General features: G+C 47.3%; 1 protein-coding gene across 1 annotated transcript in view; it reads left to right on the top strand.

Moving 5' to 3' along the window:
* GABBR2 (gamma-aminobutyric acid type B receptor subunit 2) overlaps positions 1 to 24,812 on the top strand; it is a 328,260-nt gene that overhangs the window by 150,152 nt on the left and 153,296 nt on the right. Inside the window, exon 4 of the mRNA XM_073227151.1 lies at positions 20,455 to 20,556. Coding sequence (XP_073083252.1) covers positions 20,455 to 20,556 — 102 coding nt within the window. The remainder of the gene's footprint in view (positions 1 to 20,454; positions 20,557 to 24,812) is intronic.

Consider the following 24,812-nt stretch of genomic DNA (forward strand, 5'->3'; position numbering starts at 1 on the left):
TCCTTGACATTTTTTAAATGGTTACTGCTGGGATATAGGAAAGCTATTGATCAGTATAATATGCATTTTGACTGGCCATATTGAATTCTTATTATAGCTGGTAGTTTTCCTCTCTTAATTCCTTTGGGTGTTCTAGGTAGAAAACAATACCATTTGGAGCAAGAGTAAATCTGCTTTCTGTTTTCAGCATTACAGCATCTTTATCTTCATGATTTTTTCATTGAGGCAGTACATCACAATGGTTAGAAGAGAATTATTGCCTGAGTTCTAGCTAATTTTGACTCAGCTATTTACCAGCCGTGTGACCTTGGGCAAATTATTTAATTTTTCCATGTCCCTGATCATGAGGACAAACTCATATTACCTCAGGTATGAGTATTAACAGTGCCCAAAGAAGCACCCAATATATATTAGCTATTATTATTATTATTATTATTATTATTGCTTCATTCACTGAATAGAATTCTATTTAGTAAATGTAATAGAGTTATATTTAAATATAATAATAATAGTGGATGTTCCTGTCTTGTTGTAGACTTCAGTGAAAATGTTATTTGTAAGGTATACCTCATCATGGTAAGGGATGTTTTATTTTTATTTATTCGGTGTTTGATATGCATAAAAAGTCATGTGTCTTTTTAGAATCAGCATCAATTGCTATGCACTTTTTCTTTGCCTTTTTAGTGTGACAAATTAGTCATTAACCTTGTGTTCATTCTGTAATGTATTTATTCATTTAATACATATTTACCGAGTGCCTGGCATGTGTTGAGCACCATTCTAGGTGCAGTGGAGACATCAGTGAATGAAACAAAGTCCCTATCCTCAAGGACCTTGCATTCTAGTGTGGAGACAAATGATAAAAAAAAAAAAACAACAATAAGCAAACAAATGCATAATATGTCAAGTAATAAGTGCTAGGCAGAAAAATGAAGTAGGGTAAGAGGGTAGGATATGCCATGTGTGGTGGGATGAAGTCAGGCTTCAAAGGTAAGGTGACATTTAACAGACACCTGGAGGCGATAAGGGACAAATCACAGGATATCTGGAAGAAGAGAGTTGCAGATAGAGAGAACAGCATGTGCAAAGGTCCTGATGTAGGAGTGATTCCAGTGGTGCTGGAGCCACATCGGAGAGACCATTATGGCTGGAAGAGTGGGGATGGGGTGGAGTGGAGCAGGTGTGTACGTGTGTGTGCGTGTGCATGTGCGTGTATGTGCATGCATGCTGGGGATTGTAATTTCCAGCCCCTACAAGACATTTATGAGGACTTTGACTTATACTTTGAGTCAGTTGAGAAGCTACCGGAGAGTATTATTATTATTTTGTTTTTTATTGAGAAAAATTTCACATAACAAAGTTCACCACTTCAAAGTATACACTTAGGTGGACTTCGGTACGTATACCATGATGTACAACCATAATCACTATCTAATTCCAGAACGTTTTTTATCAACCCCCCCAAAATCCCATATCCATTAGCAGTCACTCATTTCTCACTCCCTCCAACCCCTGACAGCTACAAATCTACTTTCTATACCTATGGATTTGCCTCTAACAGATATTTCATAAACATGGAATCATAGGGGCTGGAGGTAAGGGAAATGGGTCAAAGTGGTCAAAAGGTATAAACTTCTAGAAGATAAATGAGTTCTGGGGATGTAATGTACAGCATGTTAGCAATAGTTAACAATACCATATTGTATATTTGGAAGTTGGTAAAGACAGTAGATCTTAAAAGTTGGCATCACAAGAAAATAAATTGTAACTGTGAGTGATGGATGTTAACTAAACTTATCATGGTGATCATTTCACATTTACAGTATGTACATATATCAAACCATTATGCTGTACACCTGAAACTTGTACAATGTTACAGGTCAATCAGATTTCAATAAAATTAGGAAAAAAGGAAGCATAAAATATGTGGTATTTTGTAGCTAGCTCATTTGTATATGTTCTTTGGTGAAATGCCTATTCAAATTCTTTATCTTTAATTGGGTTGCTTTTGCTATGAAGTTATAAGAGGTCTTTATACATTTTTGATACTAGACCCTTGTCAGACATGTGATTTGCAAATATTTTCTCCCATTCTGTGGGTTGTCTTTGCACTTTCTTAATGACGTTCTTTGCACAAATGTTTTTAATTTTGGTGAAATAAATTGAAGTCCAGTTTACCTGTTCATGGTTTTTTCCTTTTTCTGCTTGTGCTTTTGGTGTCATACTTAGGGAAACCACTGTCCAATCTAAGGTCATGAAGATGTAAATCCATGTTTCCTTCTAAGAATTTTATAGTTTTAGTCTTACATTTAGGTCTTTGGTCCATTTTGAATTAGTTTTGTATAGGTATAGGTAAGGGTCCAACTTCATTCTTTTGTGTGACACTGTTATCCCAGCAGTATTTGTTGAAGAGACTAGTTTTTCTCCCCATTAAGTGGTCTTGGCACCCTTATTGAAAATCAACTAACCATAGAAGTATGGATTTATTTCTGGACTCTGGAAAAACTACAGTTTTCCAAAAGAAGGATTTGATCTCTTACATTTTAAAAGGATCACCCTGGCTGCTGAGTGGAAGGTGGTGACTAGGACTAGATGATGGAAACCAGTAAGATTCTGGATACTTTTTTACAATAGAGCTGACAATGCAGATTTCTTGATGGAATGTATGTGTGATGTGAAAAAGACTAAGGCATCAAGGATGGCACTAGCTAAGCAACTGGACAGAATAAGTTATTTTATTAACTTGAGGAAGAATGCAGAGGAGAGAGTATAAGAGAGGGACATCAACAGCTTAGATAGTCCGTTGGATGTCCAGTTGGACGCTTTGACTAGACAGGTGGATAAATGGATCTGGCATTCACATTTACATTGAACCATATTAGCATTCCAAAAACAAACTTTTCTTTCTTATGCTATATTATTCTTTTAATCAATTCAATTATCTAGTTTTTTTCTGCAAGTACATGTGATAATAGTTTATATTTTACTCTGTGCCATCTTTAATCAGATTTAGTTGTCAGACTTATTCTAGTTTTACAATGTGAACTGGGTTTTCCATCTTTTTAGGAACCCTGGGATACTTTATAAAATACACAAATTAGCTGCTCCTTAAAAATAAAAATGAGTCTATGAAACCAGCCAAGATTTTGCATCTCCCACCCTGCCCTTTTGACAAGTTATCTTTGTGGCTTCTTAATCACTTTTGGTTCCTATTTCTTGTGTGAATTTTAGTAACTTTTATCTTCCAGAGAATAGTCAATTCCTTTGGGATTTTCAAATTTATTAGTATATATTTGAGTACAACTTTAAAAAAATTTTCTGTTTTTCATTGAATGCTCTTTTTCATTACAGATATGTTTCCCCATGTCTTCCTTGATTAAACTAGCTAGTTTGCTTCTTTGTTGATGTAACCGGTATTAATGTCTAAAATACAGCATGCAAGAAAATGGTCACATTTCTTATTTTTCCAAATTAAATTAAACCTGGATCAAACACTTCACGTCTCTAATTTACCAGGGTCAGCATCTCCCTCTCTAAGCATCACTCGCCTCCAAAATGGCCAATAACCCTAGTGATCTCTCCATCACCGAGCTGGGGGAGCCTGCATTCTGTAGCCCTTGCAGCCTGCCAGCACTTGGTGGTGCTGTTGACACTGATGGGACTGGTTACTACCATGGATCCAGGTCCCCCAACACACTTAAGAGACATTCCCAAGCTCGTCACTAGGTTCCCAAGTTGCCACTTTCTGCAAACAGCTTTTTCACTTCCACATGGAGCCATTGCCAGGATGCATGAATACTTCATTGGGAGTAAATGTGGTCATTTTCTTCCCAAGGATGGAGAAACTCTGATGGCTTTTTCTTCTCTGATAGCCACATCCCCAAGAGTCAGAGAGGGTTTCTTTTAGAACTCTACCTCTAAATGGTCCATTTTGCTGTGGAGTAGAGCTCATTGTCCATAAAACAGACACCTTGGGTGCTTCTAGGGGGATCCACATGCCTCCCCTTTAAAGATTACTCCTCTTCCCAGAGACAGATGACTCTTCTAGATTTTTCTTTCACTAAAGAACATTTAGCAAAAAACGCAAGTTAAATCTTCAGTGAAACATTCCATTATCTCATTTTTAAGCCCAGAGAACCAGCACTTGGATTTTTATTGGCTCATCTTCTATTTACCTACTTTTTAATTTATTTGCTTCTGCTTGAGGATAATACCTTCCTCCTTTATTTATGTTTGTTTTGCCATTCTTTTCTATTCTCTGGATTTGCATACTTATTTTTACTCTTTTTTTGGTTGCTATCAAATGTATTTAAGCCAATTGATTTGTCTTTGATTACAGCTTTGGTCAAATCCCATGCTTTTAGCTAAACAATATGGCATCCTCAAAATAATAAGACGATTTTATAATTGCATTTGTAGTTTAAAATATTAGGCTCCTTGTACTCTGTATTCTGAGTCAACATCTCAACATTGTCCTCCACCACATCTATTGGTTTTGTACAATTAAATTCTGCCATTTACTGCTTCAAATGCTTCTTAAAATTCTCACCTTTTTCATTTCCTATCATGATTATCTTAACTCTGCTAGTTTTCTTTTAGTTTCAGTTTCTTTTATTGCATATTCCATTTCTTACATGTTAGAGACCACGTTTTCCTTAACCTCCTTGAAGTACAAACCAGACACTACAATTTACTTCTAAATTTAGTTCCTATGATGAACCTTTGTAGAGATGATGTTCTTCCTCTGCGTGCATTCCTCATTTGCTCCCTTTATGTTTCAGAAAGTTTTCCTAAGTTCCCTGTACATTTTAGGTATTCCCTGACCTGATATTTGCTGGTAGGATGGGTCAGTCATCCTGGGGTCGCCTCACTGTTTTATCTAGATGCTATTAAATTCTTCTCCCTGATATATATTAATCTGGAAGACTGGATGAGGAGTTTCCACATTGCCAGCCAAGAACAAGCAGCCTGAGGGGTTTGGCAGGGGGTGGGGTGAGCATTCTGGGCTGTGGGCATTTCTCTTCTCGTTGGTTGGTGCAGCTGCTCCAGATGTGTACTGCTCCTCCTGGCCTCTCCTTTGTGCTCCTGCCTGCTGTGTGTGAGCAATGCCCGGGCCTATCATGGGAAAACCAGGCTTGGATAGGCTTTGCTTGTTCTTGGATCTCATGGCCCAGTCACTCCTGAAGGCTGTCGGGCTGCACACGAGAGGTGGGCTCCCTGTGGTAAGCTCTGCACCCCTCTGTGGCCCAATCTCTCCTTGCACTCATGCACCTGCCCTCAGAGGCTTTGGGGTCGGTCCCGTGAGCGCACCTGCCTTCCCTGCAGCACCACGCTGCTTTCCCAGGAAGAAGAGCTTATGAGTCAACCTCCAGTCTGGTACCACTGGCACTGTACCTAGCAGAAATTCCTCAAAGTTGGTGGCATATTGATGGCACTCTTTCCTATCTTCCAATGCTGAAGCAGATTCCCTCCTATTTTTATACTGCCTTGGCCCTCTCTGTCACTTTCAGAAGGAGGTAGCTTAGGTGGGAGTTGGACATCTGCGCTCAGCATTGCCATCTTCCCCAAAAGTTTCATAGTTAACATTGTTACCCATACGTTGTTCTTTGGCATATGGATATAGGACGCTTCCTGAACATTCCCTTTATGATAGGGCCCCCTTTTACATTCCTCATACCTACCACCTATTATATCTGGTTTTATCCTTTCTCCTGGGCACTTTTCCTCCTGCTCTCAAACCTCAGTTCAGCATCCTCCTGATCAGATGGGTGAGTCTCCCACCGCACCCGGTGTTGCCAGTCGTGGGAACGCGAGTGCTGCCCCTCGCCAGGGACTCATCATCTGGCAGATGAGCCACATCCTGGCCGTCAGCAATATTAATGGAGTTTCCCCACATCCTCCTTTATCAAAGTTATGACCTTCAAATGGAAACACAAAAGAAACTGTCCCCTGTCTCCAAGTCCCCAGCCTCTTTCCTAAGTCTTGTGTTTCACTAGAGAACTATTTCAGATTCCTTCCGGCACACCCAGGGCCTCCTGCATGAATCAGCCAACATGGGCAGCAGGCGGTGGGGGGAAGGGGTGCAGAGGCCCCCATCACTGCTTGGCTGCCCGCCCCAGGAAGACAGCACATCACACAATTTGCCATATCAAGTCTGTGAACAGCAGCCCCCCTATCTTCCTCAGGGAGACACCAAGCACTACACATCTGCTCCTTCCAGGGATGGTGAAAATGCCCCTCCCAGGGCCTGTGAATTCCCTTCAGGGGCCCATGGGGTGTGGAATAACATTCTCCTACGGTAAGCCTGTAACTGGTCTTGGTGAGAACACACACCTGCTGGGATTCAGCTCCAGGGACATCACCAGCCTTCCCTCCTCTCTCCCACCCTCATAGGCTGCTTTCTCCACCTCCCCTTCTCGACTGTCTCACCTCCAATTATAAATGCTGCCACGTACTGGACCTCAGCCATGGTAGATATTCAGCATGTATTGACTTACTTTAACCTTCCTACCAGTGTTAATGTAAGTTGTGGTTATGCCCCTTTTACAGATGAGAGTTTCCTTGCTCCCCTGATGTGGCCCAGGCAGTGGGGGCATAGCCAGCATTCTGCTCTGGAGCCACCAGCCTTGCCTCTCTCCTTCCATCTTCCTAGAGGGGAAAAGAGAATTACAGGCTCTTTGTTGTGGGTTTAGAGCAAAGGTCTGCAACTGTGAGGCCTGTGGGCCAAATTCAGCCCCCTGTTTTTGTAAATAAAGTTTTATTGCTTCCCAGCCATGGCCATTCATTTGCACATTGTCGGTGGTTGCTTTATAATGTAAAGACAAAGTTAAGTTGTTGTGACAGAGACTGTATGGCCTGCAAAGTCTAAAATATTTATTATCTGGCTCTTTGCAGAAAAAGTTTTTTGACCCCTGGTTTACTGTATGGGAAATTGAATCCCTTGCTCACGGCTTCCTAACTGTGTGACCCTGGGCAACTGACTCAACATCTTTGAATCACATTTTACTTCTCCATAAACTGCTCAAAATTATACCTTTTGACTAATAGCCGGGAGGACTGAGATGACGTGTGTGAGGGGCCCTGCACAGTAAACATAAGTGGTCACTGTTTCCTTTCTCACTGTAATGGACGTGCAGCCTTCTCCACTTTTTCTCTGTGGCTCCCTTTCTGGAACACTCTGGCATTTTTGCCTAAGAACCCTTTGTCTTTTCTTGTACCCTCTGATCCAGATGAAGCACAGATGTTTCTCAAGTTTTCTCAAAACAGTGGGCAGCAGGTATGAGGCCCCTCTCAAGCAAATGCATGAGGTGCCCTGTTTGGTCTTGTTCAGCCGGTGTGGACTGAGCAAGGCTATAGCTATGCTGGCATCTGAAAGGCACTCAGGCCCCCAGGCCCCTAGCAGCTCCCAGCCCAGGGACAGATGGACAGGTTAATAAACCATGGCAATAACCATAACCACAGTGCCTCCAGATTCTGATCCCCTTTGGAAAATTTCCCTTGCACTGTGCAGTGAGTACCCGTTCCCCAGAGTCTCTAGGTATTGCTCCTAGGAAGATACATTATAAAAACTGCTTAGCTTAGCACAACTTCAAGCCCAGCTCCTGGGCTGTTGGCCTGCTCAGCACTTTGATGCACTGTCCACCCCAGGACACGGTTGGCTTGCCTGACCTGCCAGCTCGCTCCCAGGACAGACACTCAGCACCTCTACAGGCTGGGGCTGGCTCCATGGGCTCTGGGCCAGGGTAAGGGCAGACTGTCTTTCCTGACCTTGGAGGAACTGTTGACAGCTTAGCTCCTTTCCATCAGCCCACAAGGCCCTGACATTCTCCTCAGCCACCTGCACTAGGTCCAAGAAGACCCTCTGTTGTGTGCTTTTGGAAAAAGGAGGTGTGGGTGACCCAAGGAACTTCCCAATTCCTGCAGAACAGAGCCAAGAAAGTGTGAGTCTGGGAGGCGGGAGCAGAGAGTGCAGCCATTCAGAAGGGTGGGCACACCTCGTTGGGAAGTCCAGAAACACTTCATGGAGAAGGAGCTGTTTGCAGTGGGGCTTAAATAGGGAGCGGGACTTTGACAATGGAAAATGGAGGTCAGGAATTTAAAGTGATTAGTGTGTGTGATTGGTGGTGAAATGAATTATAAGGGGATATGATAAAATGTGAGGTGAAAAAATCAGGATATAAGATAGTTCGCACTTTGATGACTTCTACCTAAAAGACATTTACCTGTTGTGCCAGTTAAGGTCCTCACAGGAAATAGATGGCATAGTCAGAGAGCTGAATGTGAAGGAAATTTACTTTAAAGGGATGACTTTGGCAGGAGCAGGGGAACGAAGCAGGGCTGGTGCAGCACCAGGGGCTAGCGCAGCACCAGGGGCAAGCAACGGGGGGGCGGGGGTCAGGACCATGCATGTGTCCTGGAGGACGAGGTGGGGGAACAGCATTACCGGAGCCGAGGGAAGGAGCCACTTGTCAGGGGCTGTGTCTAAACCAGGCTGCAGGCCGGGGCAAATACCTTGAGCTCGTTCTCCTCCCACCATTTGACTCCTGTCAGGGCCTCCCATTGGCCCTCTGACGGCTGCTGGGGCCTCCCACTGGCTGAGCCTACCTGGAACTCAGAGGACCAGGGAGCTCAGGTGAGGCTGTTTCCATAAAAGTCAAGTTCCAGAACCAGAGTGGGAGAGGACAGGCTGGAGGTTGTGGAGGGGGGCAACCAGCACAAGAAATGTTATGGGAAATAAATGCCCCCTGGGTCAGTAAATTGGGAATATAAGTAGTTTTGTCATTTTCCTTCTTTTCTCAGACTTTCAATAAAGTTTATAAATTACTCTGATAAATTTAAAGTCTGAATCAAAAAGATGTAACTGGTCTGAGCTGGTATGAGGGCCCTACCGTGGGGAACCCCAAAGCAAGCAGGTGCGTTTCTCCTGCTGTCCAAGACTCTCAGCGCAGGAGGCTCTGTCATCTAAGGGCTGAGGGGCAAAGAACTGGGTTCAGCTGAGCCAGTGAACACATGGGTGAGCTTGGCCTGGGTCAGTCTTCCCAGGAAGGGATCCCAAGACTTGTAGGTTTACTGGGGAATGTTGCACAGGAGGGCATGAGGGACAGGGAGAAGTCGGCACAAAATGACATAACAGAAGCCTTAGCTGAGCCCAGGGGAAGCCCTGGAGCTGGGATGGCCCTTCAGAGACATTCCAGATTGAGGCAAAGAGGCAGGGCCAGGCACTGGGTGTGGGCTGCCCTGGGGAGGGGCGTGACCTTGGCTGAGGTTTGCCCCTTTAGTTAAGATCACAAGCTGCGTGTGTGAGTCATCTGGAGCCAGTGGCGGCTGGGAGGACAGAAGGTTCCAGAAGCACACCACAGTACACATTACAGGGCCCTTGGGAACAAGAGTCTATGCTAAAAGGCTAGTCAGACTGGGGCAGCTAAAATGATGTCACTTGGCCAGCGGTCCCCAAATCCAGCTGTGTATTCAAGGTGCTTTATACAAATGCAGATTCCTGGCCTCTCTCCCCATCCTTTCATACCAGAGTCAGAATCTCCTGGGTGGGGCCCAGGAATCTGTTTTCTCAAAGCTTCTGGGAAACTGCAGTGTATAAGCAGGCTTGGGAGCCACTGCTCTTAAAAACTGTGACCCCAAGGGTGGCTGGTGTCAGGGAGATCTCCAGTTCTGTGTGGTGATTGCCAAGCAGCTGCTCTGTGCCAGGCTCTGTGCTGGGTGCTGGAACACCGTGGCCTCGGCTGGGCCCCACCTCCAGCAGCTCCTGTCTTGTAGTGATCTAGGACAGTGTCCTAGGAAGGGCTGAGGTTGTGGGGTTACTGTGCTGGTGCAGCTGCTTAACTCACTGCTTTAGGCAGCATCCATCTGCGAGGCAGGAGACAGGGTTTGAATCCAGCTCTGCTCCAGGACAGCTGTGCAATCTGAGACAGGTCTGTACCCCATGCCAGACCTCAGTTTCCCCTGCTGCCCGATGAGGGCTGATGGGTTGGAGTGTAGCAGCCTGGGCCTGATGTCTGAGCTCGGTCCTGTCCCAGAGGTGTGGGGATGGGCCTGAGGGAGGCAGTGCCGGCTCCGCCTGCTGTGCAGTGGGCTCCCCGGCACTGACCCGAGGACCCGGAGGTGAAGTACATCTTGGGCGTTTGTCCGCCTTATATTTATTGTCGCCTGCTGGTCTTGATGCCCTGTCCCCCAGATGTACACAGCTCTGCCTTCTTCTCTCCCCTGATTGTTCACTTCATGTTCCACATGGACACCCAGAGAGAGGCACAACATGGTCCCAGCCCCCCAGGTCTCCCAGCCTGGTGGGTGGGGCACAGAGGGGCACTCAATGAACAAGCCCATCTTGAGTCCTGTCATTTTGGAAACCCACTCTGGGGGTGCGTGCTACCCCCAAACCCTTCCTCCCTTCATCCTCCACTCAACCCTCAGGGATTTGGGAGGCAGAGAAACAGGAGCTTGAATCTTGACCTCTGGATGACTAACTGTAGGGCCTGGGGCGGGTCACTTCACCTTTCAGCTTCTTCCTTCATAAAATAGGGACAGAAACGGCATCTGCTCTGTGGGATGGCTGAGAGGCCGAAATTCACCCCAGAGTGACCTTGCTGGTCCCTCACTGCCTGCCTGCTCCCTGAGGCTGGAGTGGGTGAGAGAGGGGGTGGAAGGAGAGCAGAGGGGGAGGAAGGAAGAGAGGTGGGCTCTGGGGAGCAGTTTGCACCTCTGCCTTTACTTCCTCTCTCGCACACGCCAGAGCTGCAGTCCTGGAGGAAGAAGGGAGTCCATGGGAGCTAAGGAGGAGGGCTTCAGTGCAAGGGCTCTGGGACACGTGAGCGAGGCCCTGGAGCAGAGGACAAAGATCTCAGTTTGGAATGCAGAATCGGCAAGAAAGCTGCACACGGACAGGGCAGGGATGCCCCTGGGTCTCCGAGGAGTTCTTTAGCTCCACCATGAAATAAGAGGCGGGCACTTGGTGCAACTGCTGATTCAGCGGATCCAGCTGCCTGAAGCTGCCCTTTTTTGCAGGGTTCAGAACAGCTAACACCTGGGCTGCCCTTGGCATCTGTGCCCTCATAACTGGGCCACAGGTTGGAGAATCCAAGACCTTTGTCAGGGTTCCAGCAGCCTCTTCAGCACCTCCATCTGATTCTTGAACCCCTTCAGTGACAACCCCACCTCTGCTTGCATACCTGCAGTGGATCACTGTCTTGTTAAAAAGTTCTGCTTCTGAGGGAGCCAAAATCTGCTTCTTGGTGGTTTCCTGCTCAGGTCCTGGTCCTTCCCCAGAGGCCCAGATGCCTCCCTGGTCCACTTGTCTCAGTGACAGCTCCTAGGGATGTGCAGGCGGGGTGTCTCCCAGGCCTGGACTTCCCATCCATGTGGCCCCTGCTGACCCCTCAGCAATTCCCCGGGTGCCAGGAAGCAGAGATGGGCTCTGAACCCCAGCAACTGGTTTGCAGCGTGCTTCCTTTAGTGCTCTCAGGTGTGATATCTCTAATAGCCTTCCTCTATTTTCATGTCAGAGGCACACTTTGCATTCTTGTCGATTTCCTATAGAGGTTTGTATTTATTATCTTAACTGGATAATATTCCTGTTTTATTCATATCCAAATATTTCTGTAAATATTGGTTTGGTCCCACAGGTCTGCTGCAATTAAAACAATAGGCACCTTGTCCCAGGAAGGCAATGTGGTTCTGATGGCTAATTTCTTTCCCCTGCAACTCAGCATATCCTGACCTCACTGACCACCACCGAGGGGCAAGCTCCTTGGAAACTGGGAGGCAAAGGGAAGGCTGCTGATGGGGGGGTACTGCAAAGGGGGTTTTGTGCATTATCCAAGAAGGGGGCTTGGGCTGGGTCCCGCGTCCTCAGGCAGCCCCATGCTGGGCTCCAGGGGTCCCAGATCGAGGGTGTGTGGACTCTCAGGACAATCTCTGGTTAGCCAGGAAGCGTGGCCTTGAGCTCAGGACTGTGGAGTTAGAGGAGGGTCACCACTCACTTGGGGATGAGGGAAGGCTTCCTATACTAGGGAGTGTTTGAGGATGTGTGGATCTCAAGGTCAAAGCTTACTGTATGAGTTTGCTACAGATCATCACAATTTAGCAGCTTAAAATAGCACACATTTATTATCTTACATACTAAAGCTCAGAAATTCACAGTAAGTCTCACTGGACTAAAATCAAGGTGTCGGCAGGATTGGTTCCTTCCAAAGTCTCTAGGGAAGAATCTGTTCCCTCGCCTTTCCCAGCTTCTTGAGGCTGCCTGCATCCCTTGGCTCACGGCCCTGCCCTGCCCGCCCTCTGCCATCACAGGCAGCAGTACAGCACCTTCAAGTACATCAACCAAAGCTCTCCTGGACCCCAACTTCTGCCTTCACGTCTCCTCAGACTCTGACTCTCCTACCCCCCCACCTCCCTTATAAAAACCCTGTGATCACACTGGGCTCGCCTAGATAATCCAAACAGGTCTTCCCATCTAAAACTCCTTCACTTCATCCCATCTGCAAAGTCCCGTTTGTTCAGGGAGGAGGACGTGAACATCTTTTTTGTGTGTGTGTTTGTGGGGAGGAGGAGTGGGAGCAGTGATATTATTTTGTCTATCATACTTATTTAGAATTTCTAAAAACTGAAAGGCTGGCTGATGGGAAGAGAGATTTGAGAACCAGAGAGCCCTAGTTCCCTGAGTTCACCTGTCCCTCCCCATGCAGGGGATCCAGGATGTGTCCCCACCTATGGGGTGTGGTCCTGGGAGATGGGCCTCTGAGGAGCAAATGGTGGGCCTGGGGAGAGGAGACAGTGACCGGCAGGCTCTCCCTCTCCCTTTAAAGGACTGTAATGAGGTGATGGGGCTGAGGGCTGTAAGGGGAAAGGTGATGTCTTGGGGGTCCTGGCCTGCCACTCAAGCCAGCTCGGCCAGTTGAGGTCTCGGCTCCCAGCTGCCATGTGGGCTGGCCAGACATCAGCAGTGGGAGCTGTTGTACACACAGACACAGCTGCACAGTTACCCACAGCTATTACCCCATGTGCACATATGTGCAATAGACCTAATACATGTTCATTTATGTACTTGCCTCTTTAAAAAATTTCCCTTATGTTCAAATCTGGTCATAGGGTATTCGGAGCTGACTTATTTATAGAAGTCTGAAAACTAAATGGCTCCATTTTTCCAAAGGAACACTTTCTTCCACGAATGCTCATCAGGTTTGTAAAGGTACAAATACAGCCACCTGGAAAAGTTTCTACAGGAGTTTAAGGGTGTGCCCCAAATCTTTGAAAAACTTTAGAGTTACAGAGCTCTACTTCAGCAATGAGAGCAGGTGGAATTTTGACACTCTTGTTCTCTTGGAACCACAAGCATTCATGATGGAACAAGAGCCTCCTCTCTGACATCCCCATCAGCTTCGGTTTGCACACCGCTGATGACAGGGAGTTTACTACCCTCCAAAGCAACCTTCTGTATCATGAGGAAGTTGTTTTTGGCTTTGGGCCAGAATCTGCTCCCCTGAACCACTACTCACCCTTCCCCCTCCACCATGGAGGTGCCCAGCACCAGACACCCTCTCTTCCAGGTGACAGCCCTTCAGTGTTTGAAGTCGGCCATGACTTCCTGCCTTGGTCTACTCTTCTCCAGGCTAATTTTTTAATTAGCTTAAATTAATGGTAGTTCCTGGGGAGCTCTAGCCCCAGTAAAGGTGACCTGAATTATTCAAAGATTTGGGTGTTTCAAATGCCTGTTTATCCTAATTAGCATCTTAACTACAGCGGTGCCCTCTGCCTCTAACGAGCCACATTTTAACATGTTCCATATTTTAATGGATTTTATTTGAATGAACTGTTTAATCAAGTGAAGACACATTTCATGAATGAATAGAAGTAAATCTATAATTATATGCTTTAGTCAGGTAAGAGGAGTGACATTTCCGCACAATCCGGGGTTATATATAGTGCGTGTATTTGAATGACAAAGTAGGTTACCTCAGCTTCCATAGGAGAGCTGGGAATTCGCTTGGCTCTCTAGTTCATTTCGTAACCTAATTAGAATTTTCAAAGAGTTGTAAAGTGCATGTGGCGCAGACCTGGTTCTCCCATCTTTTCCTGGATCTTTGCCTTTCTGGGTGATTCCTCATTTGGTGCAGTGGCCTCTTTCAGGAAAGTATCTGGGAAACTACTGACCACAGAAGCCAAGGGTGCTGGGGTCTCTGGTTCTGTCCCTGGCCTCCACTTAGCCTTACACCGGCTCATGGGAGCCGTCGCTGCCTGGGATGCCTGGTCAGAATGTGATAACTCACAATTATAGTAATACTCTGCTCTCTCTCCTCCCTTTCTTAGTGCCCTCTCTCATGGCCTCCTTTCCTCCTTTTTATTCTCCCTTCTGACATGGCCAGGATCCACTCCTGGTGCTGAGGGCCAGCAGTAGATGCATCTGGGAACTAAAGATGAGGCACTCTATTGGGTGCGGCAGGAGAGGGCAGGGGAAGAGCCCCAGCTGTAAAGGAAGGTGGTGCCCTGGAGCGGGACAAGGTTGGGATAGCTGCCTTGGGAGCTTGGAGGCAGGCTGGTGACCCAGCTGTGAGCCTGGGAATTGTGTTGCTTTTACCCCTAAAATCGGTGGTTCTCAACTTTAGCGACATGTAGGAATCACCTAAAAATGCTGATGCCTGGGTGCTGTCCCAGAGATGTTCATTGTTTTAGGATGCAGCCAAAGCATCGTATTTTTTTGAACTTGCCAGGTGGTTCTAATCTGCAGCCCAGAGCCTTCAGGTGACTGTAGCCTCAGCCAACATCCTTCAGCAGCCTCAGGAAAGACCCTAAACCAGAACCACCCAGCCAAGTCCCTCCCACATTCCTGATGCTGGAAACTGTGTGAGATAATGTTTCCTGTTTTAAGCTGCTCAGTTTGGGGATAATTTGTTACACAGCAGTAAATGACTAATGCAGTTATTCATTGCCCCAAATGCACCCCTAAGTGGGTCACTTCCTCCCACCTCCACCGCCGTCCCCTCATCCGCCTCCATCATCTCTCCCCTGGCTGACTGCTGAGCTGGCTCACTGGCCTTCCTGCTGTCTTCATGCTCCCACCCCTCCCAGGCCAGCAGCTGTGGAATTGTTTTTGAACATAGTTTTAGCCCTGTCAGCCTCTCCTAGAAACCTCATCATGGCTTCCCACTATGCTCAGGCTCAAGACCAGAATCTTCCCTGTGAATTATGAGGCCGTCATGGTCTGTACCTGCTCATTTCATGCCAACATCCTCTCCACTCGCCGGCCCACATTCTGGCCCACGCTCTACTTTAGCCCAGCCCAGCTCTTCTTCCACGTTTCCTACTGCTCCCACCCACCACGGCACCTCTGCACACACTACTCCTCAGCCTGGAATCTTCTCCTACCCTACCTCCTGGCCTGGGTCTAGCTCCTCCTATTGCGGCCTCTCCCAGAAGTGTGCCCCTGAACTTGAGAGCCCTTGTCTTGGTAGGCACCAGGGTGGTCATCTAATTAATGTTTCTCACCCCTCCTAGAGAGAGACCCAGGACTGTGAATAGTTTTGCTCACTGTCAGAGCCCTAGTACTACCTCACATGGTGCCTGGAATAGAAGAGAGGTCACATTCATGAATGAGTGAATGAATGAATGAGAAAATGAGTGACAGAGCAAACAGGACCCCAGTCTGGAATAACTTGGATACCAGAAAGGTACTCAAGCCCATAGGCCTGGCAGTTACATGACATGAGATGGAATTCCAGCCCCAGGAATGCAGCAGGACCCAGATTGGAAGCCTGAGGTCTAAGGAGGGCCCTAGCCAAGCCCGATGCAATGCTGAACCCCCTGGGGCCCTGACTGCAGGCTCTTTACATTGCCTTGCTGGAGGGTGAGGGTCGTTCTGGGCTGAGGTGGGGATCTGTAGGGCCGGGGAGTTAACTGGCCCTACCTGCAGGGAGGAAGCTGCAGGGGGACAGGAGCCATGCAGGTATGGTCCTGGGATGCTGAAGCAAGGATAGCATGGGTGGAGAGAACAGACTGACCCACCAGCAATTATTCGGGGGGAGCACATAGCGAGGTTAATTCATAAGCCCCATCACTGGGTGGTTCCCAGAGGACAGTGCCCTACATCATCTGGGGGCTGATGTGTGTTTAGTGGAGATATGCAGGCTGCAGGGCAGGAGGGGGGCCTTGTGGGTGGAGTGGCACTATGGCCTGCTCAGGGGTGGTGACAAGCCTCCCTGATGGAACAGGATGGACCCACATTACACCTAAAATGGGTCCCATGGACTTGGTTATGCTAAGCCAGAAATTCTTCTGTATAGTCTGTTCAACTACACCCCTTCCCCAGTTCCATTAGCTTCCCACCTTTTCCTCAGATCTCCTTTCCCTCCTCCAATCTGTCCACTTCTCCCCTGTGTCTGTCAGGATGGAGAAAGACTGCTGTGCATCCCCAATGCCTAGTGTGTGGATGGAAGCTGTGTGCACAGTCAGCTGGAGGGGCAAGGCCACTGTGATGGCTTCATCAGAGTGACAAGCCCATCACACCTTCCCGTGTGGCCCCGAGAACAGCTGGGAAGGAGAGTCTGTACACCCCCGCTGGGCCCGCTGTTCAGCTGACAGATCTCACCTGGTGGCATTTTCTTCCTGCTCAGCCTGAGGAGGACTGTCCCCAGAGCTCTGGGCTTTCCCCTAAAGCCACTCTTCTGCCTGGCTCTTGACTTCTTTCAAGATGTTGGAGCTTGAAGTCTGAGTCTAAATGTTAGAATTCTTGTGTTTGGATCTTTGATTCCCAAGACTGCATGGGATCCCTGAGGAGTGATCGGTGTCACCCCTTGTGACCTCTGTACTCCTCAACCCCTGTGTCCGTGGCTGCCCTAATGGCTCCTCGGTCCTGTCCTAGCCACACCTGTCTCCTCTGAGCCCGAGCCACATTGTCACTGTTCCTGATAAAGGCAACGCTAACTGAGCCCCAGCACTCCAGGTGTGGTCTGAGGTGGACAGAGCAGAGGGTGACTGTCCCTTCCTCATTCTAGATGTGTTACCTTTTAAATGAGAGTCCTAGTCCTACTCTCACTTCAGGCAGTGACCTTACTCAGTTAACACATTCTGGTCTCCTAACAAAGGAGGGAAATAGCCAAGCTACTTAAAACATTTTCACTCCGTTATCGAAGGTTTGCTTAAAACTTATCCTGCCTCTTTTAGGAGAGTGATTCTCCCACTTGAGTGAGGGACTGAATTTCCTGGAGGGCTGCTGGACCCCACCCCACAGTATGTGATCCAGTAGGTCTGGGGTGGGGCCTGGGAATTTGCATTTCTAACAAGTTCCCAGATAATGTTGGTGTTACTGGCCCAGGGGCCACACTTTAAGAACCACTGCTTTAGGGACATGCTTTCTGGTATGACTTTATATGCACAGTCCATACCAGTTCTGTCAGCTACTGCCTCCAAGCCCATCCCAGAGGATTTATTCCTGGGGCTCTGATCCACTGGTTCTTTTCCATGGTGCCAAGTGCCCTTGGCTCCTTGAGGGCTTGCTCCTATTGCCAGGCCCAGATTCACTGCTCTGGAACCAGTGGGGGTTCTCCCCTTAGAGGATCGCAGCCCTGTGAGCTGGCCCAGAGGTCTAGGCCTTTAAGGACCCAGCCCCTCCTGACCCTCCTAGCAGCACTGGGAGCCCCACTGGCAGCCCTGGCCCTCCCTTCCGGGTGACGGGGCAGCCGCCTCAGGTTCCATCAACGCCCATTTTTCCCATCCCTCCCAGGACCTGTCAGCAAATCAGACACCCGGTGGCTGCCTCTCTGGGCCTAGTATGCATATGGGCCCCGGGTGGGACCCTGCCTATACTTGAATGTGTGTGTGTGTGTGTGTATTGTCTTTTCTTGGGAATTAAGAATTTCTCTTTTCCCAGAAGAATGTATTTTTGCTTTTATGAGGGTGAATAAAAAAACAGGATTCACTTTGCAGCAATGCAGCTTATAGCAACCTGCTAAAAGACATTGGTTCCATTAAACAAGAGGTATGTGTAGTTCCAGAAGGAAAAATAGGTGTTTACAAATTCACATCTTTCATCTTTCACTAGTGAACTGCATGATTCCTCATAGCCACACGTGAGGGTGTGATTTTTTTCCTTGTAAGGAAGATGATCCATTATATTATTTATTTTCCATGCTTTGGTTATTTAAAAATATCATTTATTGCTGATTTCCTCCATTTGCTGTCCCTAAAACGTCCATTAGAATAAATACTCAAGCTGAGCGAAGACTTCTTCACCAGAATTATGAGCAATGAGTGGCTGACCGCATAGACCATCTGTTCTGGCTTGTTCTGGCTTACCTGGCTTCTGGAACGGTCCACATCTGGCAGGACCCAGAAGAGCCAGCCTGGGAGCATGCGGAGCATAACTGGTCTGGGGTCACACTTCATTCCTCATCTGAGAATTTAGGGGCAGAATAGGATGACCTCTAGGGTGTTTGGTTTTGTTTGTTTCAATTATATACAGCTTTCAGGCATGCACTTATTCTCAGACAGTTACCCTAAGCCACTGATCACTTTGATGCCTTGCCCTATGGCTGGAAATGATCATTCCAGCTTTTAAGCAGCACAAAGAACTTTAGTGTTTACAAAGCCACTCCACATCCTTGGTGTCTTTGCTGGGCCCTGAAACAACCCATTGAATTTCATGCTGTATTGCCCCCATTTCTGGGGTGAAATGTCTGAGACTCACCCCAACTTTCTCACTGAGAAAGTTCAGTGGCATGAAGTATATTCGTATTGTTGTGCAACCCGCACCACCATCTATCTCCACATCTGTTTCATCACCCCAAACAGACACTGTAGCCATTAAACACTAACTTGCCATTCCCTCCTCCCCAGCCCCCAGAAGCCACTATTCCTACTCTGTCTCTATGAATTTGACTACTCTAGGTGCGTCATATAAGGGAAATCATACAGTACAATATTTGTCCTTTTGCATCTGGCTTATTTCACTTAACATAATGCCCTCATGGTTCATCCATGTTGTAGCATGTAACAGAATTTCCTTCCTCTTTAAGGCTGAGTAATACTCCATATGTATGTGTATGCCACAATTTGTTTATCCATTCATGTGATGTACACTCAGGTTGCTTCCACATTTTGGCTATTCCACAATAGCCAAATTCCACATTATCCACTAATGCTGCTATGAACATGGGTGTACAAATATCTCTTTGACCCTGTTTTCAGTTCTTCTGGGCATATATTCAGAGGTGGAATTGCTGGATCACACAGTAATTCAATGCTCAATTTTTGAGGAACCACCATACCGCTTTGCACAGCTACTACACCATTTTATATTCCCGTCAACAGTGAATAAGGGTTCCAGTTTCTCCACATACTCACCAACACTTGCTGTTTTCTGCTTTTAGATAATAGCGTTTCTAGTTGGTGTGAACAAAAAGTCCTTTTAAGGATCATCTTCTCCTACAGAGGAAGAAACTGAAGTCCTAAGAGAGGGAGGTTAAGGTCACAATCAAGTCGGTGACAGAGCAGCCTGAGACCCCCCAAACCTGACCCAGTTTTTTCTACTAAAGCACACAGTCCAGTTTCCATTGTTTTATTTATGTCAGAGGGTGCATAGCCATGGCCACAGGCTAGATACAGACTTCAGGTTTATTTGATTTGCTCCTTTGGTTTTGGTTTTGGTTTTAATTCAAAATAATATCATCCTTTTAAAATGTGGAAGATCTCATATTTTTAAATTCTAGATTTCTGAATTCCCCCTCAAATCAGAAGGTCTAGTGACTCTGGACTAGTATTCGCCTGGCAAGATTGGAGCTGAGCAGCAGTTGCCACTTTAGATGGGTCATGGGGTAGCCACTTTGCCACAGTCCCCAGCCTCCCTAATATATTTCCACACAAGCTGCCCCACATACTGCCTGGGCCCAGACAACATCAGAGTTTGCAGACCAGTGTTTCCAAGTTAGTTATTTTGTGTGTCAGCAGACTGTTAGTTATGCTTAATATCACAGGGTCGTTCCATATCCCCTACCCTTTCCTCTGTTCATTGTCTATCTGAAAGTCTTGGCTATTTCTTCACCCCAGAAGTGAAATAACATAACAAATAAATAATGCAAAATGTGGACAGATGTATTTGAATAGTCTGACTTGGAGACAGTGTGATGCGGTGCAGAAACATCAGCATGGAAGTCTAGAGGCTTGAATGTGTGTCTTAATTCTCCCAAGAAATTCCTGGGCAGCCTCAGCATGCCCTTTCCTGTCCTGCCTCCTCATGCCCGTGGGTCACCTGTGGGGTGGCACTGAGGAATCTCTAAGGTCCCATGGGGTGTTCCAGTTCATACTGAAGGAAAAGATCACTTCTTTCATGTTCTTGGTGGAGAAAAATGGCCTCACCAGCCCCACTGAGCCACTTCTCCAAGGTAGCCTCTCTGAACCAGCCCTTCCTGTGGCCACCAGCACACCCACCATCTGCTTTCTCTTTGCTGACAGGTGAGGAACGACCTGACTGGGGTTCTGTATGGTGAGGACATTGAGATTTCAGACACCGAGAGCTTCTCCAACGATCCCTGCACCAGTGTCAAAAAGCTTAAGGTAGGTGCGGCTGGCCGCAGCCTGGAGGACAGAACAATGCCATGCTCCTGGGGTGGCCACATCCTTCAGCCATGAAAGAGCTCCAAGCTCAGGCGTGTCCCATAGCCTCTTTGGCATCTCATATACACAGAGAAGCTCCCAGGAGCTAGTTCCCCCCGGCTTTTGCCTTGCTTGTTGTCCAATACCGGCCAAAGTCTGACTGCCAGGTGCACAGCGTGGAGGGCTTCCCTGCTGATTTCCTCTCTCAACCCTGAACCGCAAGCAGGGCATGAGTCGCTGTCATCTCTGTTGTGAAGAGGCTCAGAGAGAGGAGCCATCTCTCCGAGAGCCATAGCGAGCATGTGCTCTTGTTGAGACTGAGACCCCAGGCTCTGACCCCCTTCAGTGACGCTCCAGGAGCCGAAAGGGTCAAGTAGCGTCGGTCCATTCCATAAACTCCCCCAAGCACCTTGTTTGTGCCAGACCCTCTCCTGAGTTCACAGATGTCACTGGGCCTGTCCTTGTCCTCGAGAGCTCACAGCTGGTGAGGAAGGCAGATACCTTGCAGGAACCGAGGGGCCTGGGAACAAATGCAGGAAGTGACCCATCCTACTCAGGGAGAGGGTTCAGACAAGGCTCCTGAGAGGGAACAGCATTTGAGCGTGGCCACAGGAGATGAGCAGGATGGGCACCTGCAGGAGCCCAGCAAGGAAGAAGGGGTGAAGATCTGAGGTAGGGCAGCCATGCTCACTGTGTGCTTAGGACCAGCAAGAAATCCATGGAGGCTGGAGTATCAGGGCTGGAAATAGAGTTTGGAGCCAAGGTCCACAAGCCTTGAATGCCAAGCTAAAAAATTTGGTCTTTTATCCTAAAGTACTGGGGGTATGTAAACAGGCACAGACACAGTTAGAGCCATCACCTTCCTCTTTCATTTTCTTCCATCCCCTCATGCCCACATTTAAAGTCATTGGCATGGAGGCCCCAGATGCCAGGTACTGATATGTCCCCTTCCACCTTGGGCTGGTCCCAGGTTACACTAGTCAGAGCAGGTGGCAGTTTAGAGCTCTTGTCTTCCAAAACCCTCAGCTCATAGATGGGGAGACTGAGGACCAGAGATGGGGAGCAAGAAAGCAGAGCTCCAGCTGTTTGTCACCTACTCTTGGGAGCACACAGTGCCTGTGTGTCACATATCAGCCCTGGGAGCTTCTACAGCCCTGCAGCTTCCAGGTGAGGAAGCAGTAGCTGGGGAGGGCCTGCTGGCAGCCCAGGTGTCAGGGGCTGGATCTGTCCAAGCTCTTCCCCACCAGGCTGTGTGGTCTAAGGGCCTGTTGGGTCATCTGGGGCCTGGAGGACTCACTCTGCTGGGAGCATATGGGGCTGGGGGTGTGATGCTGTTCTGACCTTCTCCTGCCACATGCTGCTGTGTCTCCCCAGGGTGCACACTTGAAATAGCTTCCTGTGCCTCAGAGGCCCAGCAGAGTTCTGTGAGCTTTAAAGTTTAAAGAGCCTTTGTGTGTGGAGCAGAAGCACTAGTTGAAAGTGTCTGAGAAATCGGGCCTGGAACTGGGTGCTCTGCCCACCAACCAACTCACTCCAGCAGCGGGAGGAGTGGTATTAACAATGATGAAAATAGCAATCGGCCTTTCCAGTGCCTTGACCAAGAGCCAGGCCCCCAGAAGAGCCCTTGACCTTTGCTTCCTCATTCAGTCTGCCCCAGAACCTTCAGGTAGAGGGAAATTTTGTCCCCCTGTGTCATAGATGGGGAATTTAAGGCTCAAAGAGGATAAGGCACTCACCCCGAGTCACCCAGCTAGAAAGTGGTGGGTTGGAATTCAAACCTGGATATGGCGACACCGCAGCCCAGCTTTCTCCAGCACACCGCCCAGCTGCAGCTCTGAGAAGGGACTCCGACATGCATAAGCCGGGAGAACGGCGCCGAGTCTCAGTCTGCTGGCAACAGGGTCCCTCTGCGTGGCATGCTCTTCCCACAGACACTGCGTGGCTCCTTCTCATGCCGCCTTCTGGTTTTTGTGCAGTTGTTCACTTCCCCCAGAGGCCTTCCCTGAATACTTTATTTAAAATCTAAGTCCCTGATCCTCGCACTCCCATTTTTGCTAATTTTCTCCACTGATAGACACCTGTATTCATTTCCTGGGCCTGCCATAACAAAATATCACAAACTAGGTAGCTTAAAACAACAGAATGTATCCTTTCACATTCTGGACACTAGAAGTCCAGGGTCAAGGTGTGGGCAAGGCCATGCTCTGTAGAAGGCTCTAGGGCTCTTCCATGCCTTTCTCTTAATTTCTGGTGCGGCCCACAATCCTTGGTTTTCTTTGGCTTGCACCTGCCTAACTCCAGTCTCTGCCTCAAATGGCATTTCCCCCTTTTTCTTCACATTGTGTTTTTATTAGGACACTAGTCATGATGAATTAAAAGCCCACTCCAGTATGACCTCATCTTAACTAATTGCATGTGCAATGACCCTATTTTCCTAAGGTCACACCCTAAGCTGTTAGGGGTAATGGTATGTATCAGCACATCTTTGGTGGATACCATTCAGCCTATAAAAACATCTGTACTATTCATTTTACCTGGTTGTTTTATCACCTGTCTCTTCTCACTAGAATGTAAGCTCTAGGAGGCAGCATTTTTATCTGTTGTGGTCACTGTTTGTTCCCCATTACCTGGAAGCAAATGTAACTTACTCAACAAATTTGTTGAGTGTGTGTAAATTAAAATGCCAGGTCTGGACGGATGAAGCCAACAGATGACACAGGATAAAATACCCAGCAGCAAAGAAAAGTCACTTCTGGAAAGCTCAAAAGAAAAGTAAATCTCTCGTTTATTGCAGGATATAAGAAGGAGGTACAGAGGACAAGGAAGAAAACTAAATGTCAAATAGCAGAATTAACATCTGCATTGGAGGCAGGAGAGTAGAGTTCATGCCAAGGAAAAGAAAAATCAATAATATGGAAGATGAACTTGAGATGCTCTCCCAGAATTCCAAGGAAGTGGCCAAAGAGATCAATCCTGAGAGAAAAGATAGCAGCTATGGCCACTTAGGAAGGGGGAGTCTCAGAGAAAAGCCGGGCCAATGAAACAGAACCAAAGCCAAATCAAAACAGGTACCCCAGGAGTAACCAGCAGGCCTAGCACCCAGATTTGTTTTCTGACACCATCTCCATGAAAAGACCAGGGCTCCTTGGAGAAATGGCTGATTCTTGAACTGGGGCAGGAAATATACAAGATGATCCTGGAGCATCTTTCAATGCCAGAAACCAAGGAAGGGCTCCAAATAATACCACACACAGACGGGCAGGGGGGGGAGGGGGGTGTAGGGGGTGGTGTCAGAGGAATACAGCAGCGACAGAAAGAGCTTGCCATGCCAAAGCTGGGACGATTTCAGCAATAAAATGAAAGTAGTATTGGATTACCAACCAAAGTAGAAAATAAACATCCATGAGGCCATACTGCTATGAATAAATAAATGGGAGAGATGGGAGAGAATAGACAAATCTCCTATGCAGGAGAATTCCAAATAATTTATGTAGCTATTTCATGCTCAAGGAGGTGGAGCAGAACTACCCACTTCTTAAGTAACTTCCTTGCAGGGAGTACACTATGAAAAAGAGGGGGAGTAACTTGACAGCGGAAAAACCTGACATACCCAGCCTCAGCCAGGTGATCAAGGTTAACGTTACCAGTGATAAGTCATGTTGATAGTCTGTACACTTGATAATGATGTGATGAGAAAGGCACTTTACTTCTGGGGTCTTCCTCCCCAAAACCCACAACACCAGTCTAACCATGAGAAAAACCTGAGGCAAATTCTCTTTGAAGGTCATTTTACAAAATACCTTACCAATACTCTTAAAAACTGTCTAAGTCTTCAAAAATAAGGAATATCCGAACCATCAGGAGTCTATGGAGGCATGACAACTAAATGTGTCCTGGATGGGATCCAGGAGCTGGCCAAGGACATCCCGGAAAAAGACTAAGGGAACCTGAGCAAACTACGGGCTTTATTTAATAATGTTAGGCATCATGATCACAATATTAATTTTATAGTTGTAACAAATGCAGCATACTAACAAAGATGTTAATAACACAGAAAGCTGTGTGAGAGGTACATAGGAAGTCTCTATACCATTTTTATAATCTTTCTGTAACTCTAAAACTGTTCTCAAATAAGAAGTTAATTTTTTTTTAATATGAAGCAAGATTAAGTGGGCACAAGAGGGTCCTGCTAGATTGGATCATATAAAATTGCTACT

The sequence above is a fragment of the Manis javanica genome, chromosome 2 (genome assembly GCF_040802235.1).
Source record: "Manis javanica isolate MJ-LG chromosome 2, MJ_LKY, whole genome shotgun sequence".
Taxonomy (NCBI): domain Eukaryota; kingdom Metazoa; phylum Chordata; class Mammalia; order Pholidota; family Manidae; genus Manis; species Manis javanica.